Source organism: Salmo trutta, chromosome 7 (assembly GCF_901001165.1).
Source record: "Salmo trutta chromosome 7, fSalTru1.1, whole genome shotgun sequence".
Classification (NCBI taxonomy): domain Eukaryota; kingdom Metazoa; phylum Chordata; class Actinopteri; order Salmoniformes; family Salmonidae; genus Salmo; species Salmo trutta.
The window spans coordinates 19,122,808-19,145,354 of record NC_042963.1 but is presented as its reverse complement, the minus strand read 5'-3'; the positions used below and the strand labels follow the sequence as shown (position 1 = coordinate 19,145,354).

The 22,547-nt window shown below is 44.5% G+C and overlaps 1 protein-coding gene across 3 annotated transcripts in view; it reads right to left on the bottom strand.

Annotated features, from left to right (window-relative positions):
- LOC115197065 (protein inscuteable homolog) overlaps positions 1-22,547 on the bottom strand; it is a 101,935-nt gene that overhangs the window by 3,301 nt on the left and 76,087 nt on the right. For 2 of the 3 annotated variants that reach the window (XM_029758238.1, XM_029758237.1), the window contains exons 7-11: positions 21,865-21,990; positions 12,902-13,073; positions 12,470-12,648; positions 12,313-12,379; positions 8,115-8,270 (exon numbers count right to left, since the gene is read on the bottom strand). In XM_029758238.1, the coding sequence (XP_029614098.1) occupies positions 8,115-8,270; positions 12,313-12,379; positions 12,470-12,648; positions 12,902-13,073; positions 21,865-21,990 (700 nt within the window). Of the gene's footprint in view, positions 1-1,960; positions 2,038-8,114; positions 8,271-12,312; positions 12,380-12,469; positions 12,649-12,901; positions 13,074-21,864; positions 21,991-22,547 lie in introns of all 3 variants that reach the window. The other variant, XM_029758239.1, reaches the window with a different exon arrangement.

Here is a 22,547-nt window from a genome sequence, read left to right as displayed (position 1 = left end):
AAGGGCTAAAATAGAAATTGGTTCTATTTCTGACGCAGATCGCACTGCAAGTCCTGCCTCTCCCATCTCGCTGGTTTGTAGAAGCAGGTACCCACGTGCCATCTCCTCATTGGTTATACCCACATGGGTGACTGAAGACGAACGAGGTCAGTGGCGGTAATGCACCTAATTTCTGAAAGTTTCCAATCGCAATATAAAGTCAAGAGAAGAAAAAGCCTGGAAGGAAGAGAGATGATTAGAAACGATTCGGTTGACAGTTTTATGTGTGGACTAATTGTAGGAGTAGAGGACCTTGGGCATTTCAGGTAAAATAACAAGTAAATGTTTATATCCCAGGACAAATTAGCTAGCAAGTGCAAGCTAGCTAGCTAAATTGCCATACATGTTTAATGCTTTTCGACCTGTCCCAAAATGTATGTAATTGGTTCAGAGTTTGTTTTGATATTTTAACCTGCATGTCGTGATCGCGTTTGGTGTGGGGGGACAAAATACATTTATGCACGATGGCGCACGTGCGCAGCCGGTTTGGGTTCCGTGTAAAGACTCTCAGACCATGAGAAACAAGATTCTCTGATAAAACCAAGATTGAACTCTTTGGCCTGAATGCCAAGTGTCACGTCTGGAGGAAACCAGGCACCATCCCTGCATCATGCTGTGGGGATGTTTTTCAGCAGCAGGGACTGGGAGACTAGTCAGGATCGAGGCAAAAATGAACGGAGCAAAGTACAGAGATATCCTTGATGAAAATCTGCTCCAGAGCACTCAGGACCTCAGACTGGGGCGAAGATTCACCTTCCAACAGGTCAACGACCGTAAGCACACAGCCAAGACAACGCAGGAGTGGCTTCAAGATAAGTCTCTGAATGTCCTTGAGTGGCCCAGCCAGAGCCCGGACTTGTCCCCGATCTATCATCTCTGGACAGACCTGAAAATAGCTGACAGAGCTTGAGAGCATCTGCAGAGAAGAATGGGAGAAACTCCCCAAATACAGGTGTGCCAAGCTTGTACCGTCATACAGAGTAAAGGGTCTGAATACCTATGTAAATGTGATATTAGCAAACATTTCTAAAACCCGTTTTTGCTTTGTCATTATGGGGTATTGTGTGTAGATTGATGAGGGAAAAGGCTGTAACCTAACAAAATGTGGAAAATGTCAAGGGGTCTGAATACTTTCCGAAGACACTGTAAATACTTCAGCTATTTGCTGATGGGCTGAGGATTGACTGACTGCAGTGCTTGACTGCTTCAGTATTCTGTATTAAAACAGAGGGAGCATGGCAGTATGAAACAAAATTACAGTTCTGCAGCAGGGGAATACCACATATTTACATATCAGTTAACAACATTATCTCTGAATGCCAACCCTCTTTGAAGGCTGGTTTAAGTCCTACAATATCTCAATTTTACCCCTGACGATAGCGATAAAAAAAAAAGTCCTGTTAAATTGACTTGATTATAGCAAACACTGTAAAACAGGGAAGGAGAGAGCCCTTATGTGCAAGAGCCATCCAGCAGTCTTAATTAAGCCTATTACTCTTACACACAGATCTAAAGAGTTCTTTATCTAGCCTGTGATCTGGCCTTATCAATTATGAGCAGGCTGACTGAATGATAAAGGATGAACAGGAATATGTATGATATGTGCCTATTTAAGCATACCCGGCTACATAGCGAGATCTCCTTATAATGAGAAGACTGATTCAGATGCAAGGACTAAAGTGTCTTTCTACTTTGCCCCATGGACATCAACCTCTCATTACTTACGTCTAAGTAATTAGGTACACTTATGCACTATGCCCTGGAAAGATATTACTTCAGAGTGCAGTACAGGTGTATGGGAAATATACATAGCAGAGGCTTTAAAAATGTACATACAATACACGTTCAAACACATTCTCAGGAATATAAATATTGTACACAGACAATCATACTAACACATACTCAAAGATCTAGTACATACCAGACATGCAACCAGAACAGAGTCGCTGTTGTTCCTCTCTGCTGGTGAGCGACACAGTTCGATTAGTCGAGGAACAGCTGGAGAAATGGAAGACCATGGTTAGTTTAGCAATTGTGTTGCAGATTGTTCTACATAAAGTTCCTTTGATTACTGTGATTTAGGGCTGGATTCAATCCATATCACCGGAGATCCACGGTATAGCGGGATTCAAATTTAAGGTCATTTCCGATTGAGCGTTTATCCTTAATGCAGTCTCCATAAACATTACTTGGGGCCCCACAAGGGTGCGTGCTCAGCCCCCTCCTGTACTCCCTGTTCACCCATGACTGTGTGGCCATGCACGCCTCCAACTCAATCATCAAATTTGCAGACCACACACACACACAACAGTAGTGGGCTTGATTACCAACAACGACGAGACACCCTACAGGGAGGTGGTGAGGGCACTCGGAGTGTGGTGTCAGGAAAGCAACCGCTCACTCAACAAAACAAAGGAGATAATTGTGGACTTCAGGAAACAGCAGAGGGAGCACCCTCCTATCCACATCGACGGGACAGTAGTGGAGAAGGTGAAAAGCTTCAGGTTTCTCGGCATACACATCAGACAAACTGAAATGGTCCACCCACACAGAGAGTGTGGTGAAGAAGGCGCAATAGCGCTTCTTCAACCTCAGGAGGCTGAAGAAATTTGGCTTGTCATCTAAAACCCTGAAACTTTTACAGATGCACAATTGCGAGCATCCTGTTGGGCTGTATCACCGCCTGGTACGGCAACTGCACCGCCCTCAACCGCAAGGCTCTCCAGAGGGCGGTGCGGTCTGCACAACGCATCACCGGGGGCAAACTACCTGCCCTCCAGGACACCTACAGCGCCCGATGTCACAGGAAGGCCAAAAAGATCATCAAGGACAACAACCACCCGTGCCACTGCCTGTTCACCCCACTACCATCCAGAAGGCTAGATCAGTACAGGTGCATCAAAGCTGGGACCGAGAGACTGGAAAAACAGCTTTAATCTTAAGGTCATCAGACTGTTAAAACAGCAATTACTAACATTGAGTGGCTGCTGCCTACATACAAACTCAAATCATTGGCCAATTTAATAAATAGATCACTAGTCACTTTAAATAATGACACTTGAACAATGTTTACATATTGTAGCAGGTTCAAGGGTGTCCACGTCAACAAGTTCAATAACCAAACACGCACAAGGAGCACAACTAAAATGCATATGGGGAGTTTGGCACCTTGGGAAAAAGGGGGGAATTCACCAACCATTTCACAGTCCGTTCTCGTTGTCCGTTCCATTCTCCAGGGGTAATCTTAAAACTCGGGTCCTCAGCCAAACCGGTTCGGTACACAGTAGGGGTAATCAGACAGCTAGTTGTCTCTCCTCACACCCTCTCCCATTCTCTGCCCCGTTGTGCAGGCCACTCCGTTCTTTATCCCCAAGCACTCCCTGGCTTAATGAACCCCAGGCTCACCTCGTTGGGGCAGGAAGTCCATATATGGCTCGGGTGGTGGAGCCAGCAAGCAAGGTATCTCCTTCCAGCTCCCTAGAGCATCCCTTCTGGAGAGGGCATCGGCATTTCCATGGGCTGCGGCTGATCAGTGTACGACAGAGAAAGCAAAGGTCTGTAAGGATAGGAACCAGGGGGTGTTCTTATTCTGTAACATCCAAACTAGTGGTGCATGGTCCGTTACGAGGGTGAAGTGCCGTCCCAATAAGTAATATTTCAGCATCACCAGGTGCCCACTTGATGGCTAGACATTCTTTCTCCACAGTGGAATATCTTTGTTCCCACGGCAACAGCTTCCGGCTAATGTACATGACTGGGTGTTCCTCACCTTCTTGTAGCTGTGATAGGATGGCACCCACCCCTGTTTTGGATGCATCAGTCTGTACCTCCTGTGGTTTGGGGAAGTCCGGGGTCACCAGCACAGGTCCAGAACACAGTGCTCCCTTTAGGTCCTTGAAGGCTTTTTCCGTCTCTTCTGTCCACGTCACCTGGGCGGGCAGACGGCTCCTGGTCAGATCTGTCAGGGGGCTGGCTAGGGAGGCAAAGTGGGAAATAAATCTCCGGTAGTAACTAGTTAACCCCACAAACGTGCGTACCTGCTTCTTGGTGAGGGGTCGGGGCCAGTCCTGAATCGCCTCTACTTTCTTCACCTGGGGTTTGACATCCCCTCCCGATTTTGTGGACCCCAAGTACTCAGCCTCCCGCAGGCCAAGCCGACATTTCTTTGGGTTTGCTGTTAGCCCCACCTCCCGTAAGGCCTGCAGTACCGCGCTCGTCTGGTTTAGATGTGTCTCCCACTTGCTCCCATGGATCACAATATCATCGATGTAGGCTGCCGCGTACTTACGATGGGGACGGAGAATCCTGTCCATCAACCTCTGGAAGGTGGCTGGGGCCCCGTGCAGCCCAAAGGGCAGCTTCTTGTAGTGGAACAGTCCATCAGGGGTGGCGAAAGCAGTTTTCTCCCATGCCTCGAGAGCTAAGGGCACCTACCAATAACCCTTCGTCAGGTCGAGCATGCTGATAAAGCCGGCGGTCGCTAGCCATTCGATGAATTCATAAATTCGGAGTATGGGGTAGGCGTCGAACTTTGAGAGTTCATTTACCTTTCTAAAATCATTACAGAAGCAAATGGTGCCGTCTGGTTTCGGCACCAACACTATGGGGCTGCACCACTCACTATTCGATTATATCAGCTTTTAACATTGTTTTTACCTCGGTCTTGACAGCCTCTCTCCTTGCTTCCGGTATGCGGTAGGGTCGCAACTTCACCTTTTTCCCGGGTTCGGGGATGATGCTGTGCTTTACCAGATCGGTGTGTCCTGGTTCACTGGAGAACACATCCTGGTTCCGGCCGACCAACTCCCTCAGCTCCTGCTTCTGTACTTGGTTCAGCTGCTCCCCCAGTGGCACCTCCCCGGCTTGGTCTACGATCCCCGCTGTCTGACCCTATAGTTAACTTCACCCACCTTCTCAAGGACTTCGTATGGCCTGTTCCATTGGGCCAAAAACTTACATTCTAAGGTGGGGACCAACATCAAGACTTTGTCTCCTGGCTGAAAGTCCCTTCGTTGTGTACCTCTGTTGTACACCCGCACTTGGGCCTCCTGGGCTCTCCAGCATGTGTTCCTGTACCAGGGGCAACAGGGTTGCCAATCCCATCTCTCATGTCCTCCACGTGCTCCACAATGGTTTGGTGTGGCGAAGGTTGCTGTTCCCAGGCTTCTTTAGCCACATCCAGCAGTCTTCGGGCTTGTCTCCCGTACAGCAGTTCGAAGGGAGAGAATCCTGTTGAAGCTAGGGGCACTTCTTGGATCGAGAACATCAGGTAGGGTAGCAGCTGGTCCCAATTCTTTCTGTCTGCCTCCATCACCTTCTTTTGCATCTGCTTCATGGTTTGATTGAATTGTTCCACCAACCCATCGGTCTGCTGGTGATACACTGAGGTGTGCAACTGGATTATTTTCATTAGTTTGCATAGATCCTTCATGATTCGCGACATGAACGGGGTGCCCTGGTCGGTCAATATCTTGTTGGGGATGCCTACTCGGGAGAACAGCATAACCAACTCACGTGCGATTCCCTTGGTGGCCATGGTGCGCAGGGGAATGTCTTTCGGGTTCCTGGTGGCATATTCCAGAATCACTAGGATGTATTGGTGCCTTCGGTTGCTCTTGGGTAGAGGTCCCACGAGATCCATTGCGATCCTGCTGAAAACGGACTGAAATAATAGGTGGGGGAATTAAGGAGCATCGAAAGTGGGGTTTAGGCGCCACCTGCTGGCACTCTGGGCAACTGCGGCAGTAATCTTCCACTGCTCTCTTCACCCCCGGCCAGTAAAATCGTGCCTTGATCCTGTCTAAGGTTTTCTCCACCCCTAGGTGAGCCCCAAGAAGGTGGGAGTGCGCCAACTGCAGGACAGATTGTACAAAGGGATGGGGCACCAACAACAACATACATTCGTCATTCTTCACAACCTGATATAGCAACTTCTTTATAGAAAAATGGGGGTAGGTGATTTGAATTACCCCCTCCACTTCCTGGAATCCACACATCTGGGCATCCCTCCTTCTGGCGTCCCTCCCACCTCTCCGGGCTTCTGGTTCCCTCAGTTCCTCACGTCTTCGGACATACTGGTCCACGGTTGGTGGAACATCTGGAAATCCCTCCCAATAAGGACCGGCACAGGCAGGTTCGGGACGACTCCCACTGGCCCGTGTGTTGTCCCTTTGCCGTTGTCCCTGAGGCCGAAGGACATTTCCTGCTGTCCAGTAAGGGCGTTGTCTCGGGGAGCTGGCTGTTGTTGTCCCCTCCATCCTTGGCCGGGGTCCCGGCGTGGTCCTCCACTCCTTCAGGCGAGTGGAGGGTTCCGCCTTCCTTCATTGTCCACAGTGCAGGAACTCCAAAGCCACCTGTTGTCCCTTCAACAGTTCCACCAGCTGATCTGTGCTCTGCGGGTTAGCTTGGCTTGCTAACTTTTTAGCTTTGAACAGGAGAGAGCATAGAAATGTATCTATGACCACTTTCTCAATGGGCGTGAGCGTTAGTGGTTCAGCAGTTAGCCAGCTCTTGGCCAGTCTAATTAGATCATGCATTTATGATCGGGGGAATGCTGTAGGATCATACGCCCAATTATAGAATCTTTGTACCCTGCTAATCAGGGTGTAACCATACCGGCGCATAATTTCCTTTTTCAGCCCCTCGCAATGCGTCTCCTGGTCAGCCGTCAGATCCTGAGAGGTCTTCTGTGCCACGCCTGACTGGAAGGGTGCTAGCCGGCTGGCCCATTGCTCATGGGGCCATTTCTCTCCGCCATCCTCTCCAAGCCTTTCGAGGTAAGCCTCAAAGGGCTATGTTCACCTCCACCAGCTGTTTCACCAATGCTTCCATTGTGCTCTGTGTCTGTTTAGTTATTGGGCTTGGTTTGGGTTGCCTGCATTCTCCACCACATATAGCAGGTTCAACGATGTGGGGTTTCCACATCACCAAGTTCAATAACCAAACACGCACAAGGAGCACAACTAGAATACAAATGTGGAGTTTATTAGGGAGTTTTGCACACTGGGGAAAAGGGGGGAATTCACCAACCATTTCACAGTCCACAATCCATTTTCATTGTCCGTTCCGTTCTCCAGGGGTAATCCTAAATCTCAGGTCCTCAGCCAAACCGGTTCGGTACACAGTGGAGGTAATCAGACAGTCCAGGTCACAACAGGTAATCACACACTTCTCACACTCTTCATAACATACGCTTCCCTCTCCATTCTCTGCCCCTTTGTGCAGGCCGCTTCCTCTTTTATCCCCAAGCACTCCCTGGCTTAATGATCCACAGGCTCTCCTCATTGGGGCAGGAAGTCCATCTACCACAGCCAGCGGGCTGCAAGGTATCTCCTTCAATCACTACTCCCCTCACATCTCCCTGCCGTCTGCCACAATATCTTACATTACTCATATGTATATACTGTATCTTATAACATCTATTGCATCTTGCCTATGCCGCTCGACCATCGCTCATCCATATATTTATATGTACATATTCTTATTTCATCTCTTTAGATTTGTGTGTATTAGGTAGTTGTTGTGGAATTGTTAGATTACTTGTTAGATATTACTGTACTACCGGAACCAGAAGCACAACCATTTCGCTACACTTGCATTAACATCTGCTAACCATGTGTATGTGACCAATAAAATGTGATTTGATTTGCTTTGATTTTAAATTTCAATCACGCTATACCGAATCGAGCCCTAAGAGAGCCAAAAAAGGCTTCAAAGGTAAGAATTTCCTTTAGTAAAATCAGTTCCTATAAATAGATATCCCCCTAGAGGGAACTTCTGTTACGAGTTGGACACATATGCGTTCATCACATCAAAATGTCTCAAAAGTGGGGTCATCCCAGTCGAGATCTTGAATGCAACTAAAAAGTAAAAGGCCAAAAGAGTGGTCTAAATGCTATACGCTTAAGTAGCAGAGAAGCCGATGGCCTATGAAGTAGAGGGAAGTTGCCTCTAAACACTAATCTTGAATCAGTTTAGCATTTTCCCCACTAAGTGTGAAATGTAGGATTGGGGGAGGGAAGCTAATCCTAGATCTGTACATAGGGGAAACTTGACCCCAGAGCAATGGCCTATACCTCGCAGCTGGATGGCTGTTTGGGCCACGTCCGGGTCTCTGCTCAGACGGGCCAGTGTGACAGCGGCTTTCTGCTGGACCCGCTCGCACGCCGCACCCTCCGATGGACTGGAGGAGGATGGCTTCTCGCCCAGCAGCTGGAGCAGTCTCTCAATACCTAGCAAACAACAGACACACAGTCAGAGTATGTAGACACACAACACAGACAGTCAGAGGCAGTAGACCAGGGATCATCAACTAAATTCAACCGCGGGCAGATTCTTTCCTTGAGCGGATGGTCGGGGGGCATGAACATAATTACAAATAATTTGTAGACTGCAAATTCACCGCAAGAAGACCAAACAGATATGTTTGACTAAAACATAATCATTTCAAACCTTGTTTACATTTGTATACGATCCCATGTCTCTATTATGAGTGGTAATACTTGGGAACAGATTTCTTAAATGAAAATCACTTGGAGCTGATTTCCTGGGGTTTTTACAGTATTTTATGTCCAACAATAAAATAAAAAAAGTGTATACATTGTTTTTGGCTCAGAAAACTTGGGGGCCCTGCCATAGACCATGCCCGCTACTGGCCGTTCTCCCGCCGTAGACAAGGCCAAAAAAATTGTAGCCCTCCTATACCCTGCAAATCTAGAATAGTCCCAGTAAGCAAAAGTATGTTGAAAAGACATTTAAAACTTCACATTTTAGAGTGGCCTTTTGTCCCCAGCACAATGTGCACCTGTGTAATGATCATGCTGTTTAATCAGCTTCTTGATATGCCACACCTGTCAGGTGGATGGATTATCTTGGCAAATGAGAAATGCTCACTAATAGGGATGTAAACAAATTTGTGCACAAAATGTGAGAGAAATACAATTTTTGTGCATATAGAACATTTCTGGGATCTTTTATTTCAGCTCATGAAACAAGGGACCAACACTTTACATGTTGCGTTCATATTTTTGTTCAGTATATTTTCCAGACGTTGAAGTTAGGTTCATTTTAGGTTCTAAACAAAAGGTGAAAATACGTACACTGCTCAAAAAAATAAAGGGAACACTTAAACAACACAATGTAACCCCAAGTCAATCACACTTCTGTGAAATCAAACTGTCCACTTAGGAAGCAACACTGATTGACAATACATTTCACATGCTGTTGTGCAAATGGAAAAGATAACAGGTGGAAATTATAGGCAATAAGCAAGACACCCCCAATAAAGGAGTGGTTCTGCAGGTGGGGACCACAGACCACTTCTCAGTTCCTATGCTTCCTGGCTGATGTTTTGGTCACTTTGAATGCTGGCGGTGTTTTCACTCTAGTGGTAGCATGAGACGGAGTCTACAACCCACACAAGTGGCTCAGGTAGTGCAGCTCATCCAGGATGGCACATCAATGCGAGCTGTGGCAAGAAGGTTTGCTGTGTCTGTCCGCGTAGTGTCCAGAGCATGGAGGCGCTACCAGGAGACAGGCCAGTACATCAGGAGACGTGGAGGAGGCCGTAGGAGGGCAACAACCCAGCAGCAGGACCGCTACCTCCGCCTTTGTGTAAGGAGGAGCAGGAGAAGCACTGCCAGAGCCCTGCAAAATGACCTCCAGCAGGCCACAAATGTGCATGTGTCTGCTCAAACGGTCAGAAACAGACTCCATGAGGGTGGTATGAGGGCCCGACGTCCACAGGTGGGGGTTGTGCTTACAGCCCAACACCGTGCAGGACGTTTGGCATTTGCCAGAGAACACCAAGATTGGCAAATTCGCCACTGGCGCCCTGTGCTCTTCACAGATGAAAGCAGGTTCACACTGAGCACATGTGACAGACGTGACAGAGTCTGGAGACGCCGTGGAGAACGTTCTGCTGCCTGCAACATCCTCCAGCATGACCGGTTTGGCGGTGGGTCAGTCATGGTGTGGGGTGGCATTTCTTTGGGGGGCCGCACAGCCCTCCATGTGCTCGCCAGAGGTAGCCTGACTTCCATTAGGTACCGAGATGAGATCCTCAGACCCCTTGTGAGACCATATGCTGGTGCGGTTGGCCCTGGGTTCCTCCTAATGCAAGACAATGCTAGACCTTATGTGGCTGGAGTGTGTCAGTGTGTGTCAGCTCCTGCAAGAGGAAGGCATTGATGCTATGGACTGGCCCGCCGTTCCCCAGACCTGAATCCAATTGAGCACATCTGGGACATCATGTCTCGCTCCATCCACCAACGCCACGTTGCACCACAGACTGTCCAGGAGTTGGCGGATGCTTTAGTCCAGGTCTGGGAGGAGATCCCTCAGGAGACCATCCGCCACCTCATCAGGAGCATGCCCAGGCGTTGTAGGGAGGTCATACAGGCACGTGGAGGCCACACGCACTACTGAGCCACATTTTGACTTGTTTTAAGGACATTACATCAAAGTTGGATCAGCCTGTAGTGTGGTTTTCCACTTTAATTTTGAGTGTGACTCCAAATCCAGACCTCCATGGGTTGATAAATTGGATTTCCATTTATTATTTTTGTGTGATTTTGTTGTCAGCACATTCAACTATGTAAAGAAAAAAGTATTTAATAGGATTATTTCTTTCATTCAGATCTAGGATGTGTTGTTTAAGTGTTCCCTTTTATTTTTTTGAGCAGTATATTTTCCAGACATTGAAAATACGTATTTTCCGGATGTTGAAAACAGGATCATTTTTCAGTTCTGAAGGAAAGTTGAAAATATGTAATTGATAGATGTCTTTTTTGGACCAATTCAAGGCCGGTCCAGACTGGACCAAATCTGAACCAAACATTGAAGTGTATGTTTGGGCCAAAAAAAGAGGTCTGGACAGGACCAAAAAAAAGATGTCGGCGTCAGCCTGTGTTTACTGGGGTGTAGCCTACAGTACAATGGAGAAGAAGAAAAAATTCCACTACAATGGAATTTTATAAATGCCCATACATATGGTAGGCTTACCGTTTGTAAAACACAAAAAAAAGATGTCCAGACAGGACCAAAGAAAGACATCAGTCTGTGCTTACTGGGGTGTATCCTACAGTATCAGCCCACAATGGAACTTTATGAATGCCCATCCATGTGGTAGGCCCACCATTTGTAAAACAGGCAGTTGCATTGGCTTTATTATTCCTGATTTCTGTGACTAATCAATTTGGCTATTTAAGCTCTGAATATAAGCTACCCAACTTTATCAGGAGTTATCCTGAGCTTATTTGCAATGTTTACACAGAGGGAAATGCAGAAGTATTTTCTTTTTCGCTATGATCGTAAAAAAATGATGGATACAAACTTGAAACCACTGATTCATGACAATTTAGCCCATGAGTTGAAACTCCTAGACAGCAGTTGTGAGTATCTTTATTGTCCATTCCATATTGTCCATTTTACTTTGACCTGTTTATGCACTATTTAGGTTATTTGATCGGAGAAACGTGCATGAAATAAAAAGTGTGCCTTGCTTATCACAGGGCAGCATCAGCATCAGCGCTCACCAAAAACCCAAATGCCACTGGTTGAGAGAAATTGTTTTGGGGCAGAATTATGTGAGGTTTTATGTGTTGTTAGAGGTGTGTCTTTGTCAATGAACTTGGAAAATACCGCCCTTGTCAATTTGCCACAATAGGCGGCGGCCTAATCCTGCCTCATGGGCGGGCTGGCCCTGCCGTAAGAGGACGTAGACACAAAACACACAGAATATGAAAAAAATAGGTAAACACAGAGGCAGGGGCTCAATACAAAACATAAACAACAACAGGTCAGACGACAAACTAATAGGGTTGAAGAAGCAGGCAACATGACAAAAATGTGGGTTTACGTTGCCATCTTGAGGATTTTAACTGCAATACAATGGATGGGTTTTTCCCTTTAGCTGTCCTGTGTGATTCTGTCATTTATCTGCAATAATTTTGATAGCATTCTTTGATATTAATCCATTTCTCCATCATGACCAGTGAACACACGTGTGGAGATGTCAATTGGGAAGTCATCCTCATTCAGTGCCTTCCTGTATTATACTTATGCTAAAACGTTTATTCTGTTCTACTGAGCCATTTACTTTATGTTCATATTCTTATATTTTATTATTTCTTATTGTTGTAGCATTGTTGAGAAGGAACCTGCAAGTAAACATTCCATTGAACTGTATATACCATGTGTATCCTGGACACATTACTAATAAAACTTGAAACTTGAGATATCAAATACTGGTAAAAACAGAGTTTTTTTGCATACCCTTCTCTTGCAGGACTTCAGATGAAGACTGCTCCAAAACAGAGAGGTTTGCCAAGATGGTCACCACCTAAAAAGGACCACAGTCAATAGGGCATGTTACACCAAGAGATTTGACCACGCTCAACACATTTTAGCTCTGGATCAGTGTGTCCTCTACCTGGTCTTTAGAGTAGGGAGTATCCACTCTTTGGCGGTCTTTGCAGGACTGGAGGAGGATGTGGATGGCGTTGAGCTGGAGGAGGATCTCACAGGCCATGCTGTCAAAGAAAGTGATGTTGGCAAGGGCAGCAGACGCCAGGAGGAAGACCTCACCACAGGAGGCACTCTCGCACAACTCTGGAAGAAACACATGCACACGTTTATCTCCGGAAATAATCTCAACCTCATCTTGACCTTACATTCATAGCTTCGTCTATGAATTTGAGAGTGGTCACATTTCCGCAGCCCCATCCCAGAACAAAGTTAGCTGCCGTTCTCTTGTTTTTCGTATTAAAGCGTGGGCCTTTAAAGTGTTTAAGAATGAATAATGATCTAGCTCAAGGACCTGTGGCCATATCAAATCCCTGAAGTACAGCAACCATGCACTCACTGATGAGGGCGGTGACGATGTCCTGCATGCTCTCTAAGAAGCTTCCCAAGTGCTGGGTGGAGGTGTGGTGAGGCGAGGTGATCTGGGCCACCACCGCCGCTGCCTCTGCCCTCGCCGCCTCAGCACTGTTCTCATCGGTCAGGATGTCAGCCAGGCACAGGATCCCATCCACCTAGAGTATAGAAGGACTGACACATTACACGCAACGACAAGCACATTCTGTTATGTCAAATCATCTCATGCTAAACATAAGGATAACACGACAACGTAGCAACTGGTTCAGTGGCATCAAACCAGTGGTGGAAAAAGTACCCAATTGTCATACTTGAGTAAAAGTAATAGAAAAGAACTCGCGTAAAAGTGAAAGTCACCCAGTAAAATACTACTTAAGTATCAAATTACATGTAATTCCTCAAATATACTTAAGTATCAAAAGTACAAGTATAAATTATTTCTAATTCCTTATTAAGCAAACCAGGCAGCACCATTGTTTTAGTTTATTGTTTTTTTTATGGATAGACAGAGGCACACTCCAACACTCAGACATAATTTACAAATGAAGCACGTGTGTTTAGTGAGTCCGCCAGATGGCAGTAGGGATGACCAGGGATGTTCTCTTGATAAGCGTGTGAATTGCACCATTTTCCGTTCCTGCTAAGCATTCAACATTTGTGGGAGTCAAGGAAAATGTATGGAGTAAAAAGTATATGATTTTCTTTAGGAATTTAGTGAAGTAAAAGTTAAAGTTGACAAAAATATAAATTGTAAAGTACAGATACTCCAAAAAACTACTTATGTAGTGATTTAAAGTATTTTTACTTAAGTACTTTACTACACTGCATCAAACTTTATCTGAGGGAATTCAGTACATAACACATTCCACACACACACATTAGCCTAGCCCCATACCCACATATTGTATTTGCCATGGTCAACTCTTCTATCATGTTTAAGCCCTACATACAATGCATTCGGAAAGTATTCAGACCCTTTGACGTTTTCCACATTTTGTTACGTTACAGCCTTATTCTAAAATGTATTTAAAAAATGTACACACAATACCCCATAATGACAAAGGTTTTTTAGAAATGTTTGCAAATTTATAAAAAACAGAAATACCTTATTTACATAAGTATTCAGACCCTTTGCTATGTGACTCAAAATTGAGCTCAGGTGCATCCTGTTTCCACAGTTGACAGAGCATGTCAGACCAAAAACGAAGCCATGAGGTTGAAGGAATTGTCCATAGAGCTCAGAGACAGGATTGTGTCGAGGCCCAGATCTGGGAAAGGGTACCAAAAAATGTCTGCAGCATTGAAGATCTCCAAGAACACAGTGCACATCATCATTCTTATATGGAAGAAGTTGGAACCACCAAGACTCTTCCTAGAGCTGGCCGCCCAGCCAAACTGAGCAATCGGGGGAGAAGGGTGTTGGTCAGGGAGGTGACCACGAACCCGAATTGTCATTCTGGCAGAGCTCCAGAGTTCCTCTTCCTCTGAGAATCTTCCAGAAGGACAATAACCTCTGCAGCACTCCACCAATCAGGTCTTTATGGTAGATTGGCCAGACTGAAGCCACTCCTCAGTAAAAGGCACATGACAGCCTGCTTGGAGTTTGCTAAAAGGCACCTAAAGGACTCTGGTCTGATGAAACCAAGATTGAACTCTTTGGCTTGAATGCAAAGCGTCACGTCTGGATGAAACCTGGCACCATCCCTACGGTGAAACATGGTGGTGGCAGCTTCATGCTGTGGGGATGTTTTTCAGCGTTAAGGACTGGTAGACTAGTCATAATCGAGGGAAAGATGAACGAAGCAAAGTACAGGGAGATCCTTCATGAAAACCTGCTCCAGAGCGCTCAGGACCTCAGACTGGGGCGAAGGTTCACCTTTCAACAGGACAATGACCCTAAGCACACAGCCAAGACAACGCAGGAGTTGTTTCGAGACAAGTCTCTGAATGTCCTTGAGTGTGTCAGCCAGAGTTTTGAACCAGATCAAACACCTCTGGAGAGACTGGAAAATAGCTGTGCAGCGACGCTCCCCATCCAACCTGACAGAGCTTGAGAGGATTTGCAGAGAAGAACGGGCGAAACTCCCCAAATTCAGGTGTGCCAAGCTTATAGCATCATATCCAAGAAGACTCAAGGCTGTAATCGCTGACAAAGGTGCTTCAAGGAAGTACTAATTAAAGGTTCTGAATACTTATGTAAATGTGATAGTTACGTTTTTTGTTTTATATACATTTGCAAAAATGCTTAAAAACCTGTTTTTCTTTGCAATGATGGGGTATTGTGTGTAGATTGATGAGGAAAAAAACAATATTATTTTTTTTTGAATAAGGCTGTAACATAACAAAATTTGGAAAAACTCAAGGGGTCTGAATACTTTCTGAATGCACTGTACATGCATTTGGCCTTGTTTCGACAACGGAGGTCATTAGAATAATATCCAGCATACTTTGAAAGTATTAATGTTTACATTTTGGTCATTTGGCTGACAATCTTATCACAACATAGTGCCATCAGACTTCTGATACCAATGTAGGGTGAAAAGGGGAATTGCAATAAAAAAAACGTTTTACTTCACTACATTCCTGACACCTGAAAGTACTTGATACATTTTGAATGCTTAGCAGGACAGAAAAATTGTCAAATTCATAAACTTATCAAGGGAAAACCCATGGCCATACCTACTGCCTCTGATCTGGCGGACTCACTAAATACAAATGCTTCATTTGTAAATGGTGCCAAAGTGTTGGAGTGTGCCCCCGGCTAACTGTAATAAAAAATAAATAAAACGGTGCCGTCTAGTTTGCTTAATATAAGCAATTTGAAAGGATTTATACTTTTACTTTTGATACTTAAGTATGTTTGATCAATTACATTTACTTTTGATACTTAAGTATATTTAAAACCAAATACTTCTAGACTTTTACTCAAGTAGTATTTTACTGGATGACTTTTACTTGAGTCATTTTCTATAAAGGTATCTTTACTTTTACTCAAGTATGTAAATGTGTTACTTTTTCCACCACTGCTGGAAGGAGACTGCCTGGGAATACCAGGTGCTGTAAGATCCTCCCCAAAATTTCTGGATGTTTTTGCCCTGCTTTTATCTTAATTCTGATTGGACATTGTTTAAGATGGCCGAGGGTTGTGGGTGGGTATGTGTATGTATGTGTGTGTGTTGTGTGGTGGGGGTAGGCAAACTAAGAGACATACATAGCATGTTTGTGTGTGTGTATGTGTGTGTGTGTGTGTGTGTGTGTGTGTGTGTGTGTGTGTGTGTGTGTGTGTGTGTGTGTGTGTGTGTGTGTGTGTGTGTGTGTGTGTGTGTGTGTGTGTGTGTGAGAGAGAGAGAGAGAGAGAGAGAGAGAGAGTGCAAGTCAACCCAAGGAAGTTGAGTCGAATGAGGAGTCTGTCTATACAGTGAACTTTTTCATCCAGGTTTGGAAATAAAATCTTTATCCACATGGTGGCAATGTTGTACAGACAAAACCCTGGTACACTTCCCATTGCTACACTAAACTTTTTTGACCTTGCGTCTTTGAGCAGTGGTGCCAGTGACCTAGCATATACTAGTGCCCAAATATACTGTGGAAGAAAACGTGTATTTTTATTAATATTAGCACAGATATTACCTTAAAACAAATAACCTGTATAACTCTGCCTTTTGAAGAATTTGACGGTCTAGTCTGTAAGAGTAGCGAGCAAATTACAATACAGAGCACGCAAACAGAAAAACATTGAAATAATTGCCACTTTTTGCTTTTCTATCTCAGCTTGAGTAGAATTGTTTGAGTGAGCTCATACAAACTATCCATCACAGATTCACCTGTCAGAGTCATTTCCTGAAGACCATCACTATTAGCTTCATGATAGGACAACTCCATATTTCTGGCTCCTAATCCGTCACCAGTGTGCCCATTGATGCAGAACAATCCACCTCAAACTCCTGTCTTTCTGAGCAATATTCTGCACTGAGATGAACTTCTCATTCACATTTTGCCCCCGGTCTACTCCGGGTCTCTTCCTAAAATTGTTCCTCATCGTATGGAAGAAGACACTCACATGGCTTGATTTATGACAGTTTTGTAGCCTAATAACAAATGTCTACTACCTACTTTTTGAAAGGGGCATATATAATAACTTTGTACTGAAGTTAAGCTGCCCAAATATTATGTACTTTTTGTCAGTGTGAATTTTGTCTCCTAGTGCAGTAGACACTCAACCAAGCTCCACGACCATGGATGTTAAACTTCATCGTGATCATTTGTGATATTTTAGGGCTCTATTTAATCTGTATCGCTGAAACATTACAGATTGCGCAACAGAAATTATGAAGTCATTTCCGATTGAGCCGACATATGCAGTGTTTACCGTGAATGCAGTCTCCGCTAACGCGGAAACATTGCCTTTAAATTTCAATCAAGCTGTAACGTTGAACTTCCACGATACGTATTGAATAGAGCCCTTACTGTTTTAACCACATGCCCCAACAGACGTAAACAAACAGTTTCCAACCAATGAGATAAAAGGTGGGAATCAGTCCCTTTTCTCCATCACCCGGCAACTGCGACAGGTGTGGTTGTCGCGGCTGAGCGATGGCTTGCGTTCGGTTCGTAGCATCAACTTCAGCAACAGTTCCCCCCCGGAGGCATTGGATCTAATCTGGGGCCCATTGTTGTTCTTGTTCTGTCTGGCGTTTCTACACTTGACTGCCTCTGTTCTCCAAGCTGCTCTTTGAGCAAACACAGACGCCGGTGTGGCATCATTAATCAGTGAATGGGATTGTATTTGTCTTTCATGGCTGCCATTGGGTTTAAATACTTTGTGTTTTTTGTTTATTCTCAAAAGAAGGGAAAAAACACAGAAAAGACTGTTTATATAGGTCGAAAAGCGCGAGAACTTGCAGGCGTGCACGCTACGCACTCAAACACACACACACACGCACACATTTATCCGTCAACTGTGTCTAGGTCCAGTGGTCTCTTACCAACCTAAAATTCTTGCTTGCAGAGCAAATTGAAACGCAGCGCCACATAAATCAACCTGCAAAGAGCCCATGGTGAGCAGTGAAATAAATGCTCCTTTGTACGGTATCTGTGAGCTCCTGATCACGTGGCCAAGTCTCCCGCTACTCTCATTGTTAGCATGTTTTCACCTGTGAAAATAAACTTGCGCCCCTGTGAAAATATGCCATGCATGTGTGAGGCCTACAGTCCCAGTGTGTATTAGTGGAGCATTATACCTGCCCACAGGGAGACTAAACATCTCCCACCGAAGCTCTCACTCCAGCAGACCAATGGAAAGAAGTCTGTGTCTGTCTGTCTCTCAGCCTGTCTGTCTGGTCTGACTGTCTGGTCTGACTGTCTGCCTATCCTCTGCTGCTTATTAGTACAAACGTTTTAGTGTATGGATGTACAGTACCAGTCAAAAGTTTGAACACACCAAGGGTTTTTCTTTATTTTTACTATTTTCTACATTGTAGAATAATACTGAAGACATCAAGCGGAGAACATCCATCAAGCGGAGAACATCCATTCACCTACTCTGCGTCTCACAACGACACAGCAGTTGGAACCAAAAATCTCAAATTTGGACTCATCAGACCAAAGAACAGATTTCCTGTTTCTTGGCCCAAGCAAGTCTCTTCTTGCTATGGCCAAGGCCTGATTCACGCAATCTCCTCTATACAGTTGATATTGGGATGTGTTTGTTACCTGAACTCTGTGAAGCAGGGCTGCAATATCTGAGGCTGGTAACTCTAATGAACTTATCCTCTGCAGCAGAGGTAACTCTGGGTCTTCCTTTCCTGTGGCGGTCCTCATGAGGGCCAGTTTCATCATAGCGCTTGATGGTTTTTGCGACTGCACTTGAAGAAACTTTCAAAGTTCTTGAAATGTCTTAAAAGTAATGATAGACTGTCATTTTCGCTTATTTCGCTATTTTACCAAATAGGACTATTTTCTGTATACCACCCCTACCTTGTCACAACAGAACTGTTTGACTCAAACGCATTAAGAAGGAAATAAATTCCAAGGCACATCTGAAATTCATTCCAGGTGACTACCTCATGAAGCTGGTTGAGAGAATGCCAAGAGCGTGCAAAGCTGTCATCAAGGCAATGGGTGGCTACTTTGAAGAATCTCAAATATAAAATATATTTTGATTTGTTGAAAGCTTTTTAGATTACTACATGATTCCATATGTATTATTTCACTATTATTTCACTATTATCTACAATGTAGAAAAAAGTAAAAATAAAGAAAAACCCTGTAATGAGTATGTGTGTCCAAACTATACATTTTTTTATATTTGTTTATTTATTTTGTTACTTTTACCCCTTTTTCGTAGTTACAGTCTTGTCTCATCGCTGCAACTCCTGTACGGACTCGGGAGAAGCAAAGGTCAAGAGCCGTGCATCCTCCGAAACACAACCCAAACAAGCCGCACTGCTTCTTGACACAATGCCCATTTAACCCAGAAGCCAGCCGCACCAATGTGTTGGAGGAAACACCATGCACATGGCAACCGTGTCAGCTAGTGTGCGAAGGGACAAGGATATCCCTGCCGGCCAAACCCTCCCCTAACCCGGACAACGCTGGGCCAATTGTATGCCGCCCCATGGGTCTCCCGGGCGCGGCCATCTACAACAGAGCCTGGACTCGAACCCAGAAACTCTAGTGGCACAGCCAGCATTGCCTTAGACCACTGTGCCACTCGGGAGGCCTAGGTGTGTCCAAACTTATGACTGGTACTAGAGGTCGAGCGATTATGATTTTTCAACACCGATACCGATTATTGGAGGGCCAAAAAGGGCTGATACCGATTAATCGGCCGATTTATTTTATTTATTTTTTTACATTTATTTATTTGTAATAATGACAATTACAACAATTGTCACGACTTCCGCCGAAGTCGGCCCCTCTCCTTGTTCGGGCAGCGTTCGGCGATCGACGTCACCGGCTTACTAGTTACCACCGATCTATGTTTCCCTGTTCGTTTGGTTTTGTCTTAATTTTACACACCTGTTTCATATTCCCTGATTATGTTCATTATTTAACCCTCTGGCTTTCCTGTTTTGTAATTGTTGGAGGTGTTTCTCCCAACCATGTTTTATTGCTGTGGGAGAAGTTGGATTATTGTTTTTGAGTAAAATGTTTAAGTTCCTTGCTCAGAACATGAGAACATATGAAAGCTGGTGGTTCCTTTTAACATGAGTCTTCAATATTCCCAGGTAAGAAGTTTTAGGTTGTAGTTATTATAGGACTATTTCTCTCTATACGATTTGTATTTCATATACCTTTTGACTATTGGATGTTCTTATAGGCACTTTAGTATTGCCAGTGTAACAGTATAGCTTCCGTCCCTCTCCTCGCTCCTACCTGGGCTCAAACCAGGAACACATCGACAACAGCCACCCTCGAAGCAGCGTTACACATGTAGAGCAAGGGGAACAACTACTCCAAGTCTCTGAGCGAGTGACGTTTGAAATGCTATTAGCGTGCACCCGCTAACTAGCTAGCCATTTCACATCGGTTACACCAGCCTAATCTCGGGGGTTGAAGTCATAAACAGCGCAATGCTTGAAGAATTGCGAAGAGCTGCGGGCAAATGAATGTTTGAATGAATGCTTACGAGCCTGCTGCTGCCTACCATCGCTCAGTCAGACTGCTATATTAAATCATCGACTTAATTATAACATAACACACATAAATGAGCCTTGGGTCATTAATATGGTTGAATCCGGAAACGATCATTTCGAAAATGAAACATTTATTATTTCAGTGAAATACGGAACCATTCTATATTTTATCTAACGGGTGGCATCACTAAGTCTAAATATTCCTGTTACATTGCACAATCTTCAATGTTATGTCATAATTATGTACAATTCTGGCAAATTAATTATGGCCTTTGTTAGGAATAAATGGACTTCACACAGTTCGCAATGAGCCAGGCGGCCCAAACTGCTGTATATACCCTGACTGCTTGTACAGAACGCAAGAGAAGTAACACAACGTCATATCCCTAGTTATAAGAAATTCATGTTAGCAGGCAATATTAACTAAATATGCAGGTTTAAAAATATATACTTGTGTATTGATTTTAAAGAAAGGCATTGATGTTTATGGTTAGGTACATTGGTGCAACGACAGTGCTTTTTTGCAAATGCGCTTGTTAAATCATCACCCGTTTGTCGAAGTAGGCTGTGATTCGATGAGAAATTAACAGGCACCGCATCGATTATATGCAACGCAGGACACGTTAGATAACTACACATGGTTGATGATATTACTAGTTTAACTAATGATTATGTTAAGATTGATAGTTTTTTTATAAGTTTAATGCTAGCTAGCAACTTACCTTGGCTTCTTGCTGCCCTCGCGTAACAGGTAGTCAGCCTGCCACGCAGGCTCCTCGTGGAGTGCAATGTAAGGCAGGTGGTTAGAGCATTGGACTAGTAACCGGAAGGTTGCAAAAACGAATCCCCGAGGTGACAAGGTAAAAATCTGTTGTTCTGCCCCTGAACAAGGCAGTTAACCCCCGTTCCTAGGCCGTCATTGAAAATAAGAATGTGTTTTTACTCTGACTTGCCTAGTTAAATAAAGGTGTATAAAAAAAAATGTCATCGGCAAATCGGTGTCCAAAAATACCGATTTTATCAATTGTTATAAAAACTTGAAATCGGCCCTAATTAATTGGCCATTCCGATGAATCGGTCTACCTCTAACTGGTACTGTATTTGTGTCAGTTTGTATCTGCATTCATATGTTTCTGTGTAAATCCTTTTGTTTATCAGACACCAGTAGTGGTGTCCAACCACACCTCCACCCAGCACCTGGGCATCTTTCTGGAGTGCATGCAGGACATATTCCACTGCCCACATCGGTGAGTACCAACCTCTGAATGTGTGTGCGCTAGTGTCTACATGTTTAAACTCTGCACTACAGTACCTTCTCTAGCTGGTTGATGCCCTCCTCCACGCAACATATGGAGGCCACTGTCCTCAGGGCATGTGCGTAGAGGTCGCTGAAGCAGTCCTGCCGGCAGATCTTAAACAGTGCCACCACAGCGCCCTCCTGTGGACAGACAAAAACAAGCCCATTAGCATCGCAAACAATGCTCAGTGCTAAACAAGTTAGCCTGAGCTTATGTCAAATTGATAGTCCCTCAAACCAAACAGACAAACTAAGAAACAGAACACATTGTGCTAGGTCAAACCTTCCAATAGGCTAGCCAACAGTATAAAACAAGATGGCTAGTCTATTGGACACTTTTGGCTAACAATTTATTACTCAACAAGGCTGAGTATTCAAGCCGACAGTTATCAGTGGGCTTGCCAACCTGACAAGCTATCCAAATGACTATTTAATCATTATTAAGTTTTGAGCACAAGGGTTTGATATGTTCAAGGGTCTGAGCACAAGATTTTGATATGCTTCCTATAATGGTTGTTTGTCTTTTGCATTGTAGATTAGGGTAAGCAAACGTAAGCAGTCCGTCATTTCCACATTCTGCCATTTCCTCTCACAAAAACACTTGCTGGCAGAATTCTATTCACCATGGAGATTGATAGAATTACCTGCAAGACAAGGTCTTGTAACTACCACCATTATCCTAATAAGGCCCATTATAG